The 13,681-nt window shown below is 43.8% G+C and overlaps 1 protein-coding gene across 1 annotated transcript in view; it reads right to left on the bottom strand.

The window, feature by feature from the left end:
• GRIP2 (glutamate receptor interacting protein 2) overlaps positions 1–13,640 on the bottom strand; it is a 265,964-nt gene extending 252,324 nt beyond the window's left edge. The window contains exon 1 of the mRNA XM_042016462.1: positions 13,513–13,640. Coding sequence (XP_041872396.1) covers positions 13,513–13,567 — 55 coding nt within the window. The 5' untranslated portion in view covers positions 13,568–13,640. The remainder of the gene's footprint in view (positions 1–13,512) is intronic.
• Between the last annotated feature and the right edge of the window lie 41 nt (positions 13,641–13,681).

Below are 13,681 nucleotides of genomic sequence, written 5' to 3'. Positions count from 1 at the left end.
GATCAAGCCCACGCTCTCCTCACCAGTGTTTTTGTAACAGCTTTCAACTTGCTGCCATCTTAAAAATGCAATGAGCACATTCTCTTTCCCTTCAGGAGGTCATTTAAAATAAGGGTTGACTTTTACCAAGCCCTAAGAAGATGCCAGGGGAATCTCACTCAATCTGTTAATGGATAGTGACAATTCATCAGTACCCACGTAAGACAAGTATGATTTTCCAGCCACCATGTAACAGCTTCATCCAGTCCATGTTTCTACAGCTCATCTTCCCTAATTCTTCAAAGGAAGTTAAAGACATTAACATGAGAACCAGCTCATACTGGCTGAGAATGTTTCTGGTAATTTATAATCCCAGTTTTGCTCTTTGCAAATTGGCCAATACTTAATATACAACTTTATTTGAGCACCTCCACCGCAGAGCTTCATAAAAACACTGAAAGATAACAATCACTGAATTTTGAAAACATAAATTACAGACCTATAATGGGAGGTTTAAGTCTCCAATTCCCTTGGAGAGGAAGAGAAGCTATAAATTAGACAAAATAAAAGCTGCAGAAGGATACCTCTGTGCAAAATTTTATTTCATATACCCAGAATAAATTTCCATTTAAGACAGGGGGAGATCTATTTACTTTCCTAAAACATGGATGCTACAGAATAGATCTATCCAGAGCCTGATGTATTACTTCATATACCTTGCTGGATGGCAAGAAGACTATAACAAGAATTAGCTGTAAGGCCAAGATACAAAACACAAACACACTAGAAGTTGCCCCACAGGCTTTTTCCAAGAACATGGGTAACAACTTAGCAAGACATCTTGGCAAACAAATACAAGGATCCAGATTCTTTGGGACCATTTAGCTAAATTCCATTAAAAGTCTCCTTCTCCATTTCTACCTGGACCATTAAAGCCAAAGGCTACAAAGCCATAACTCCATGGTCCATGTAGAAATTCGTTGCCTTGAAACGCAAATAATTTTAAAGCAACTAAATAGTTCAAACTGCCAGTATGTAAAAAGAAAAAGTCATTATTTTATGGTGATCAGAGGTGTCTGAGGCGCTTCAGAGAACACAAAGAAAGGCACAATCCCTGTGGACCTTACAATCCAATTAACTTAATTAACCATGTTATTCCCCTAGTTTCTGGTAACTCCTTAAATCAATGAACTAAGACTTAATAGCAAAGTACATCACTAGCAGCTTTATTGATCATATCTGCACACAACACTGACTGAACTCCCAAAGTCAAGACTTGGCACAAAACAGAGAAAATATTTCAGCACCAGACTTCCACTTTATTATCCCAAAGCCCTGTGCAGGTACCAGAGACAGGAAAGAAGTGATCAGATGGGGACTGACATTTTACTAGTGGGAGAGCAAGTAACCATGGGCTTAAAGTTGACCTACAATGCAAGAAGGAAAAAAAACCCATTACAGCATTATTCAGTTTTTAAATTAAAATTTTACATTTGTTCATCACCTCTCAAAGATGAATCCCAGAGTATTTTATAAAGGAGGCCACATCTCCACACCTCCTGTGACTACCTAAAGCCCAGAACATGCAAGCAGCTCCTCAGCCTGGGCAAGAGGGATCAAAGAGGGCAGGCACAAGTTTGCAAAGAAGAAATCTTGCAGGTAAATTCCCTGCAGTTTAAATCAGATATCCCCATACAAGAGGATCTCCAGTGGAAGGGGTGCTTGACACCAGCTTCAACCACACTACCCACCACTGCCACATCTCAACAAGGGTGTAACACTCTGTCCTTGTCTGTAAAAGTTACAGCTGGACTAATAAGGATTAGACCTAAATTTCAATTACACTCACAAGAAGTTGTTGGCTTTTTATACATAGGGTGTGCTGTTTCTCTACCCATTAAAAAAATTGAGCAAAGCAACAGCCACACACAATGTAGAACAACAACAGGCACAAGGAGACCCCCTTAATCCCCTTCTACCAGCTCTTGTCCAGGATGATCTATTACCAGCTCCTAATGGCACTGAGGAGGTTGTTCATTTTTCAATAGGTCAGTGACTCATCCTTTTAACTCACTTCCCTCCAATAAAAATCAATGAGCTCCTGAAACAGCATTATCCTGGATGATTGGTGTTTTAACGTCTCACTTGCAGGCAAAGTAGAGGTCCCTTCCAATGCTGGGTCACCACAGTCAGCCAGGAAGATGGACTCATTCTCTTGGTTGGAATCAACTGTCTCCTGGAAAGAGGACACCTTTCCACAATGATTTTTTGTGGAGGATGGGTAGATTTGTGTCTGTCTTCTCTTGCAGTGAAGTGGGAATATTATACACTAGAGGAGAGCTGCACTTCCCAATACATCCATCCAGTCATGGCATAAATTAGTTTTCCTACTCCCTCAATGCATCCCCAAATTGTTGTTTTTCACTCAAATTCAAGTTTCTGTGCACAAAGAAGAGGGAAATACATTCAAAAAACACCTCTTTATGGACCTCCGATCCTTTACTCACATGATGTTCCCAAAACACTATCAGCAATACTCTCACAGCACAGATCAAAGTTTGTGTGTTGTCTGATAAGGTCTGTTTCAACTCTGACTTGTGAGCCTAACTAACTCATTGTGTCAAAATGAGTTTAATAGCTTGCCAGTGGCTAACCCAGCCAGCTGGTTAGTGGCAGGCTGAGGAGGTGACAGGTAGATTGGAAACAGGAATCACACAGTGTCACATTGCCTCAGAGCAGTGACTCATCACAGGAAATCTGCTGGGCTTCAGCAGGAAACTGAATGAGAAACGCTGTAGATGGGGAAGAGTTTGCAGTGGGGTACAGTGCCCAGAGGTGAGTTTGAAAAGCTGTCACAACTTTAGGGGTGCCTTCCTGGCTTTCACTTACTTGGTGTTGAATTTCAACAGGTCAAATGCTGGACTACCCCACTGTACAGGGCCACAGCTAATAAAAATATTACACTATCTTCCTATACTGAGGGGCTATGAAAAGCCTCTAGAGCCAATCCACCCTAGAGTTAGTCATATTTAAAAAAACCTGCACATGGTCATATACACAGGGAATTCCTCAGCTGTTTTGAAACTGCAGAGGCTGCCATTATCACCTGCTCCTCCAATGCAAGGGCTGCTTTGTCAGTGGTTTCCCTTTACACAGTACTGAACGGCCTCCCCCTTCTCCATGGGGGTTTTGCCAGCATGCCCATCACACCTGAGCATGAGGGATCTGCCTGCAGAGCTATTCAGTGCTGTTCTCCCTGCACACTGCTGAGCAGCACATCCAGCCTACAGCCAGCTGTGCAGGAGCTGGATTTCTATAAGAAGCTCACAGCTGCAGAGAGAGATAACAGTGAAACAAGCCCCCTCACTACACATTCCTCCAGTCCCTTGCCCCTCACTCCCACCTCTGTGCTCTCCACCACTGCATTGAAACCAAGCACCACCATTGCAGCCTGTAATTAAAAACCATTATGTGAATTTGCACAAAAGAGAAGCACCGAAAAACGGCACCCCAAGGACTTAAAGCTCACTAAGTATGTCAGTGGCAAGACAATGAAGGATAGTCAGGAATCTGCACCCCCTTGCCCTGTCCAGAAGCGCCTGGAGACAAGCAGCTGCTCCAAGCAACAGTTGGGGAAGCAGATGGGTGGCAGAGGACAGCGCTCCCTGGCCAAAAGCCACGCTCTCCCTCTTAATTATTCAGAGACAGAAACTGGATGGCATTCACTGCAGTATTGCCTGTCACTGAATCTCTCCAGGCAGTACACGACCCTTGGCAAGGGGCAGCCCAAAGAGCAGGGGAGTGCCAGCTGCCAGAGCAGCACAGGGCTCACCACAGAGCAAGCCTGGCTCTGGGAGCTGGAGGCACACGGTGCTGCACAGCTCATCCCCAGGCAGGGATGCCCTACAGCCAGCAAGTTTCACCTTGCAGCAAGCCCTAGAGAAACCAGCACCCCAGCCTGGTTTGCACACATTTTGCTTTCTGACCTCCCACCCACTTACTAACAAGTCCCTGTATAAGCACAGTGACAGTGAAGGAATTAAATTAAAGTAGGACAGGATACGCCAAAAAGCCAATTACAATGGATATTCCAAGAAAACAACTCAGGAGCCATCCCTAGACAGGGCCAAACAGCCTTGGCAGGTGATGGGTGGAGAAAAAGCAGAATAAATACAATTAAAGAAGCAAGACAGTTCAGCTTTGTGTTACACGTGAAATGGAGTCTCCAGAGGCTGAGGAAGCAGACTGACTAGGGCAAATTTTGAAATTCCTCAAAGGCAGGTTGCCTAGATGTGCAGCCAGACCCAGGCTGACAGAAATGCTGCTAACAGCACCTAATTTGCTAGAGGATTATCACTTGGTGTAATGGATGGAAACTAGATTATATAGCTGGTAAACTCACAGCACAGTTCATTACTGTAGAGGGAAATTTTTATCCACTTAAACAGAACTTCTTGTTCTGCCCAGCTCCATGCTGCAATAGATTTGCAACCCTGTTCCAGAAAGACATTTTCTACCTCATTTTTTCCCAAATATTTGGCACAATTGCCATAATTATGAATATGAAGATACTAAGCAGAGAAAGACAGCCATGAAGTTACACTTGATAACTGCACTTCCATATTCATTTTGATCTGAGCATCAAAACCTTTTAAAGTGTAGTCATTATCTGTGTTCCGCGGACACGAAGACTGTGGCAGAGGCTTTCAGACTGGTTTTCTGAGTGTAACAGAACCCCTCAGTCCCACTAATCTCAAATGACAGAGAAAATACCCCAACACTCAAAGAAACTAAATGACAACATTATTTTGCTTCAAGCCGTACGCTCAGTCAGGAGCACAGGCACAGGACCAAAAGGCCTGTGGCTCAATCCCCAATACCAACCAACTCATTAGTAAGTGCCAGCCACTCTGGAATTGCTGCAGTTACCACTGGGCTACAGCCTGATCTGTTGGGGAGCATGACAGCTGTTTCATGCAGGCAGGTGCTACTGCACAAAGTGTTTGGATAGGATGCAAAGGACACAAAGTCTGTGAAAGACTCTGGAGTAGCAAGGCATGGCCAGTGAGTTGGAGCATGCTCACAGTGTCAGTACCTCATCTAAATGCCTGCCATAGGATTTGCAGCATGCCTGAGTTTTGGTTTTGTTTGAAACAACTTGGTGGCAGCACACCAGGCTCAGCTCCCTGTAGGCACAGAGCCCAAGCATTCTACCCACAGCTACCTTCCAGCTGAGAAGGAACCTCCATGACTTGCAGTGGAGAACCAGAGATGGAAGAAGGTCGAAAAGATGATGCTCCCAAGAGGAAGAAGACTGAGACAGTTCCGCCCCACCTCACACAGATCTACCTGCCCTCTAACCCCAAAAGGGAGCTTTGTGATGGTGTTTTTAAAGACATGACTACAGGTACAGTAATGAGATTGACTGCCTCCTATTCCAAGATGAAAGAAAACAAAAGAACATTTAATCTAGAAACAAAATATTCATTCCCAACAGTGCCCTCTGTTCAGGATTAACACATAGCCCTGAGACAAGCTTCTATGAATACTAACACATCTTCCAGCTCTTCACTAAATTCATCCCACTCTGACAGCCCCAGGGAACTTCCCCTGACTTCCAGTAATCAAAAGCTATGGATTTGGGCAAGATAGTTTTAATGAGGGAGCCCCCACTCCTGGAAATATCATTATTTCCTGAACACACATAGAAAAACTGAACATGCACCAGAAAAGCACATTGGTACCAAGTAAGAAGAGAGCAACTTAGCATCACTAATTTCTGCAAAACTGTCACACTGCCTGACAGTTTGCCTTATTATCTTATTTTTCTCCCTGTTTCTTTGCATCTCATTTGTCACTAAATCTTCAATGCCTCTGCTGCAAGGGGATGCAAATGCAGACAAGTCCTCCACCCCCACCTCTGAGTCTATACTCTGCTTCTGTGGTGACTGCTCTCATCAAACTGGGACCAAAGATAAGACTGGAATCCTCTGTGCACTGACTCTGTATGTTAAACTCAACTTTGCCTTGAGAACAGAGGAGCTATTTGATTTTTTTTTTTTTTATAAATTGAAGACAGAAATAAAAAAATTCAGTGGCTAATCTCAGCTCCATCCCATGGGACCCAAGTGAGATCTCTCAGGCTTGATGTAAGTAGCAGCTCCCCTTGTGGGATGTATGAAGCAATACTCAAATGTGAGCCAGGACCTTTATTTCTTTATACAGATGAATGAAGTGTCACCAGGATGACTAACAGTATCACATGTACCAGAAAAGGCAACAACACCTATAATCCAAATAAATACCCTGAAAAGCCTCTGACTCTGGCACAAAGCAGCAGCCAAGGTTAATATAATTGCTAAAACAAAAGCTCTGTAGTGCTTTGTTTACAGTGGAAATTAAGTTGTTTAGCAAAAAAGGGTGTTACTTCATAGACAACTTGAAGAATGTAGTATTGAATTTATTTTGTGGCCTCAGCAAGAGGTTTCTACTCATCAAGACATAGCAGCTTAGCTGGCAGGGTCACTGACACCTCTGCTTAACACAGATAAGACATGGATCTAACCCCATCCTAATGCACTGCATTTCCTTGAGCTCAAATACCACAACAACCCTCTTCTCCTTAAATGCAGTGTGGTCTTGATGCCAAATACCTGAAGCTGTCAGAGGAAAATGTTTGAATTAATTTCCCAGTGGAAAGCTGCTCTCCCAATGCTATCAATGAAATCAGCAAATTTTGCTAGAGCCAGAAAATAGTTTTGGCTGAAAAGTGAAAGCCAGTAATGACTAGATGCCAAGTTCATCTAACATTAATGAGGGGGAGAGTCAGTAACAGGGAAATCATCATAATTGCTAAAACAAATAAATTTTACAATCTTATTTGAATTCCTTTATTTTCCAAAGACAGAGAGAGGGGAGGAAAATTGGAGAAAATAAAAAGGTAATTCATTCTTTTGACAAAACAAGAGGACTGAATAAAAATTCTACTTGAATTTTAAATGGAAAGCTTCATTACATTTTTCTCTCAATGGACAGAGCACATGGCAAGACCAAGTATAACTGGACAAAATGCAGACCCTTCCAAGGGGGAATGTTCCATTCCACTGTATGGTTCACCCAGGTCAAGCACTGCAGAAAAGATGCATTCATTTCTAACAGAGACTATCAGCACGGGATTGATTTTCTCGATCAAATGCTGCCCATGTTCCAATCCCAGTTACACCAGAGTCAGTGCACAGTAGCTATACTCTTTTCAGGAACACAAACAGATGTTTAGATGGTATAACTGCTTTTGGCCCAAGACATTAATGCAGGAGCAGCTCCCATGCATGTGGGATCATCACCAACATTCACTGGAACAGGAGACATGTGGCCTCTCTGGGAAAAGAGACCATCATGGGAAAAAAGTTTTCACCTTTCTCTATACATTACACAAGCCTTCCAGGTATAGATCACTGCTCTGAATTTCAAGGATTAGGTCTGGCTTTTAAAAGAAATGGCTCCATTTATGTGACGCAGAGCTCCAGAAATGCCTAATTCACTGTCTTGGGGCTTGTCTACAACGAGGTAATTTCAATAGAGCTCTACCCCTATAATTATTCTACTATATTTATACCTCTAAATCCACTCCATTTTCAAAATAAGTATTTTTATTCCATTATAATGAAGTCTAATAATTAACAGAACAATCAAAAATGTGACACTTGTAGGAAGGCCTACACAGTCTTAACCATAGCAAGAGAGCCCAGCATAGAGCTCCTGCCCTGGTGGGCAGCCTTCCTTTGCCTACCACTAAGCAGCTCTGCCACTTGTGTCTACTTGGAAGAGACAAACAGAAATGAAAAAAAGACACAGCAAATCATTCACCTCAAACTGGCCACACACTTCGGTTTAACCTGAGCAATCTTTCTCTCAGTGCAACCCAGAGCACCAGAAGATCTCTGGGTGAGCAGCTGCAATCACAGCTCAAGACTGCAACAGTTTCAAAGACCACATCCATTTCTTGGGAATTGCCCATGTGTTTTTCCACTACACTTGGCATGAGCCCATAGCAACACCAACAGGTTTGGAGAACATCAAGCATGGCCTGGTTCCAGACAGATCTGGCAATTCTTCTCACTCTGAAATTTTCCTGGCTACCACAATTCATGGTTTCCATCAAGGTCTTCAGCATCCTGAAAGGTTCCCTCCCCCACAGTTTCCAACCTTGGCAGCCCTAAAGGAAAAGCATGCCAAACCACTGCAGCTGATGCTTTTGTCAGCACTGAGCATCATTGCTCAATATTGATAGTAAAACTTCTTCACAAGAAGCCCCACAGAGTATTGCATAAACAAGAGAGCAGAAGCCACAACGTCCATACAGTTTCATAAAACCAAAGTTTGCAGATATGGGATCACATTCAGATTGTAAAATCTGGCAGATCACTTCAAAAAGGAAAATAATTATCAATCTCTGCCTTTAATCAAGTTTCAATGAGGCTTTGAAGTCATTCCATAAAACCTGTGTGGCTTCATCCCCAAGTTGTGCAGGACTTCTCAATCCGAGTTAAATTTTCTGACTGAAACATAGGATCAAAAGCAGCAGCCCAAACTCAGAGCAGTGTGACAGCCAGCAAGAAGGGGAGCAGTGAGCACAGTGCTCGGGTGCAGTTATTACTCACTCAGTGGGTACCAAATCCACATCAACATATTAATGAGCAAAAAAAGACCCCATCAAAGTCTAGCAGGATTTGCTCCAGCTGTTCCATCAGTTTGATAAGTGAGAATTATCCCTTAAGAATTACCACCACAGCCTTCATGCAATTCTAATTCCCCACCACACTTCATTGGAGGGTCAGAACCTCTATTTTTGCATTTTTTAAAAGCAGTGGCCTGTATAATGAGTATAACCAACAAACAGCAGCCCATAAATTCCTGAGCTCTGTGTGAGCAAGTCCCCATCTCTGACAAAGCTTGGATGCACTGTAAAGCAAAAGTATCACATGCAGAAATACATTAATACCCCACATGCAGTGGACAGATGTAACAGCCCTTGAGCTGTAACATTTCAACTGCACACTACTTAAGTGACAGCTACACAGCCGAATTTCTTTACAGAAAACTCAGTGCCAGTATAATAGATCATGTCATTGTAGGTTTGGACAAAGGGACTCTGTAAGGCAATGTATTAAAACTGAACAGGCTCAATCTGGCACTGAAAGATGGTCTTAAGATGAGCTGATTTAAAAAAAAAAAAAAAAAAGCCTTTCTGAATGACTGAATTATTTCTGATGTGGCAAGTACATGAAAAAACACTGTATTTTAAGCAACAGAACAGTTCAACTGATTTAAAGCTATGCACAGCATACCATTTGCAAGATCAAAATGTTTATGGGTAAGTGAACAAAAGACAATTCACATTATTTTTAACAGCTATTCTATTTTAGTTATTCTACATATCACGTGCATATCACAAACAACATGGAACTCAATGGAAGATCTAATTTTCTACTAATCATGCAAACCCAGCAAACTTCCATCTTAGTGGGGTGTTTCTCCCTGATGCATGTGAATAAGTAAAGAAGAATCCCATTTCTAGTCATGGTTTCATGAGCAAAACATCCCAGTACATTGTTCTGAGGACTGAATAAAAACCTGACGTCCATAGCCCAGTTGTTATAAACCTCCTTAAAACAGACTGTTGAGATATTTTTACCTTCCTATTATAAAAATTTAAATAGCTCTGCCAAAACCGTGAAGATCCACTCCCCTGCTAAATTTTCCCCAGGGTCCCACTCCTGCCAAACTACCTGCAGCAAGACAGGGCAGCCAAGAAAGGGAGATCTGGCAATGGGTTTTTACTTAGTTACCCTCATGCTACAAATCAACCTGCACCATGACAGATTTTCTTTTCCATGCACCACAGGACACCTCTGCCCACAGCTGCACAGCAGCAAAATGCCCCTATATGCTCCTACAGCTGTTTCCAAGGTAACCAGCATGGAGCTGTATACAAGGGAAGGAAGCAAATAGCAGCAACAAAATCCTGCTTTATTGTCACTTTTTGAAGCAGGTCTGAGTTGTCCCTTTCCCCTTCCCCTGCTTTCCAGCTGCCCCATGATTCAAGCAAAGGCTGGATAACTCACTTCATATTTTATAATCACATTACCTCAGTCTTTCATAAGGTTTGGTTTTGGTTTTTATTTTTATAAGGCATCATATTGGAGATTTAAACGTGAGAGTCAAACTTTCTGCTTTTACTCAAGAAAAACCAGCTGGGGGAGGAAGGGGAATTGTGTCAACAACCTAAATTTACACTCAAACTCTGTATTGCCTCCCCCTAGAAGCAGAAAAACATCTCAGGTTAAGCAAAGGGTGTCTGCCCACAAGTGTGACCCATCTTACACAAGTCCTATGCATCTAGATAACAGTCAGTTTCACCAGTTTGGAGAAAAGTATCTCCACTTCTCAGTCTGCAGATACAGTTTATCCTTTCTAGAGACACAGTTTCCACATCCACTCAGATGTGCCAAAAACACAGAGACTTTCCCACCTGCCCACATACATTCTTGCTCCCAAAGCAGAAATTAGCCTTTGCTTCTTCTGCTACTGAAAACCTTGGAGCAGCAAGAATACAGCTCAAATCCTTCAGTCCTCACATAAAGGACAGCAGCATAAGGGGGGGCATTGGGATGGGAAAGGGTCTGGCAAGGCTAACTAGTTCTCATCACTTCCTCAAGAGAGGATGAGTTATCAGGGAGATAAATCAGCAGAAGATCTGGCCACACAGCTCTGCACACACAGTGAGGGACAGAAAGCAAAATCATATGCTTTAACCTCTGCTTCCAGGTCTGAGACAACCTCACAGTAACGCAAGGAGAAGCTGACCAACCCCATTATTTTGGAATAACAGGTCTGTTGTCACAGGCTGGAGGGAGCATTTCTCACCAAATATTTCCAAGTCATTGACATCGGTTTTTTTATTCCTTGTAGGAAACAGAGCAAGGAGTAGGAAATCCCATGTACAAGTCTTTGTGGTGGAGAAAACCAACACGTTATATAATAAAGCATTTCTGCACACTGGCCAGAAGTCATTCCCATCTTCCAGGAGATGGAAATTTTAAGGCAAAACATGCATGAAGACACTTGCTGTGGGTGGTATTTTGAAATGGCAATCATACTTCAGCACAGTTCGTGTATATCTTGCCGTTCCCTAAGTGACTTACCATGGCTGACCTTTTCTACCAACTGTGATTAATGAGGCTTCCAATCCAGTTCTGAATGGCTGCAAATAGCAAGAGATACTCATCACATTAATATTCAGTAACCAAAATATACCACTCTTCTAATTTCAATTGTGCTCCTGCTGAACACCAGGACTTTTCCTTTGGAAGCTCAAGTACTGTGGTCCTCAGAGGAAGTGAACAAATTGATGGGCCAAAGCACACATGCTGGGGGGAAAAGCTCCCCAGCTTGGGTATAAAAAAAAAACCCCAAACCTATCACATCCATGTAGGCATGGAGATGCCAACAAGGCAAATACAACTTGCTCTGAATAAAGAAAACCAGAAGTCAATATTTCTTCATATACTGGTTGGAGGTTGTTTACAAAATCAAAATCTGAACAGTACAGAGATTTCTTGCAGTATTGTTATGGAACGGTGTGTGTTGAAAGGAACCTTAAAGATCATCTAGTTCCAATTCTCCTGCCACAGACAGAGACACGTCATGATGCAAAACCTCTACCATACCTGTTAACACTGCAGTGCTACAAAAACATTACCAAATATTTCCTCTGCTGCCCCTGCAGATTTATATGCTATAACACAGCCATCAAACCGATTGCCTTGGGGAAAGGGGAAAGAAGTTCCCTACAAGCTCAGCTAATCTTCCTCTACACAGCATATCAGCTCAAGCCTGCAAGATTTATCCCTCCAGATAAACCATTCTGTGATTAAATGGCACCTTCCTAAGACTGACTACTCTTTGAAACACCCATGGAAATAAATGCAATGTACTCAAAGAGATGCACACCAGCCACAGACTCACCGCAGTGCTGGGACTGAAGTCAGAGGGAAGGGAGATGAGGAGGAAAGGCATTACATAGAGCCAGAGACAAGAACCAGTACATACACGTATGAAGTCACAGAGAAAGTAACCCAGCAAACACTAACCCAGTACAGCTGTACATTAAGAGGTCCCTGCTGTGAATGTTTATAAGGCTCCCAAAGCCACCCCGACCCAATGGTGCAAGAGCATCCGTGCCAGCTGCAGCAAGGCTGCGTTACAAAGCACTGCACCATAACAGGGCTGAATCCATGCCAACAGGTCTCGGTGCGTTGAGCAGGGGATTGATTCACTCTTCTACAGGACCAGATTTTTAACAGGTCTATCTCAGGTAGATGGAGGCTCCAAGGGGAAGCCATAGTCCTAGAGCAAGCCGGCAGCAGAAATAGATGGTGTTCTCCCAAAGCAGTGGGAGCCAGGAAGCAGCATCAGAAAGGCACAGCAGCTCAATGACTCTGTCCTAACACCTTGCAGGGGATCTAAGAGCACATTTTCTCTCTGTGCTTATTAACCAGCAGGTTCAGAGAATTCCACGATTCTTGCATTACTCACATGAAATGCTGCCATAGTGCCACTTCATATATTTGTTAAGTCTGTTTACCAGTGAACAGTCTAGAGAGGTAGTCTGGGAAGGGGTCCAAAGGAAAAACCTGCCATTAGCTACTTTGCACCAAAGCAGCAGGGGTTCATAAAACACACATTCCTGCTTGTTTCTGCCCATCCCGGATCAGCTCCTGCACCTGAGTCCCATGAGAGCACAGGAGAAACGCACTTCATTTCAGAGACATAAACTTTCCCCACCACTCTCATGCCTGTTCATCTACAAACGCAGGAGCCGAAGTGCAACGTTTAAACCTCCCTTATGCTGTGCCACCTTGTGGATGTCTTCTCACGACTTTTATGAGCCGCAGGTCCAGCATTTATTTAACATCACACTCTTGAGCATGTAAACAAAATAATTCACAGTCACTGTGAGCAACAGTAAGCGGCACAATAGGAATCGGATTACCGTGACACGTCCTCTGTGCAATTTGCAAACCCTTTACTCCCCAGGCGGAGTTGGCACTGGGGAAAATTACTAGCTGAAAACAGCATCACCAGTAGCTTTAGAAAGTTGGGGCTCAGATACTGCAAGCCCCTCCAAATATCCAAAAAGGACCGCGCAGCCACCTCTCGCTCAGGTTTGCCCCCACCACTTGAAGAAGAAAAACAAAACCAAAAAAAAAAAAAAAAAACAAAACACAAAAGCAGAAACCAAGCAAGCCCGGTGATAGAAAGGAAGATTTGCTGCGGCAAAGTTTACCGGCACGAAGAACATCCCCCCTCCAGTCCCTTCATCCGCGGAGCTCCATGCCAGTAGAGGATCGTTCCCCTCCCAGAGAGATACACACCACCAGCACCTCCCTCCCCGCAAAAGAATAACGGAAAAGGGGCGGCAGAGGGTAATTTCGAGCACCTCCAGCTCTCCTTTCCCCCCGCCGCGCTCACCGTCCTCTTGCATCCGCTGCAGGCACAGGGCGAGGCTCTTCCTCCAGCCCGGCATCGCGGCAGGAGCAGCGCTGCCGCCCCCCGGGGCAGCGGCGCGGCTGGAGGAGCCCGGGGGGGCCGGCGGGAGCGGCGGGCGCTGCCGAGCGCAGCCGGGCTCCCCGGCGCTTTA

Source organism: Corvus kubaryi, unplaced genomic scaffold, assembly GCF_017639235.1.
Source record: "Corvus kubaryi isolate FWS band 111438036 unplaced genomic scaffold, C.kubaryi_AGA036_p1.0 136, whole genome shotgun sequence".
NCBI classification, from domain to species: domain Eukaryota; kingdom Metazoa; phylum Chordata; class Aves; order Passeriformes; family Corvidae; genus Corvus; species Corvus kubaryi.
The sequence above is the reverse complement of the archived record's forward strand: the minus strand, read 5'-3'. Positions and strand labels throughout refer to the sequence as shown.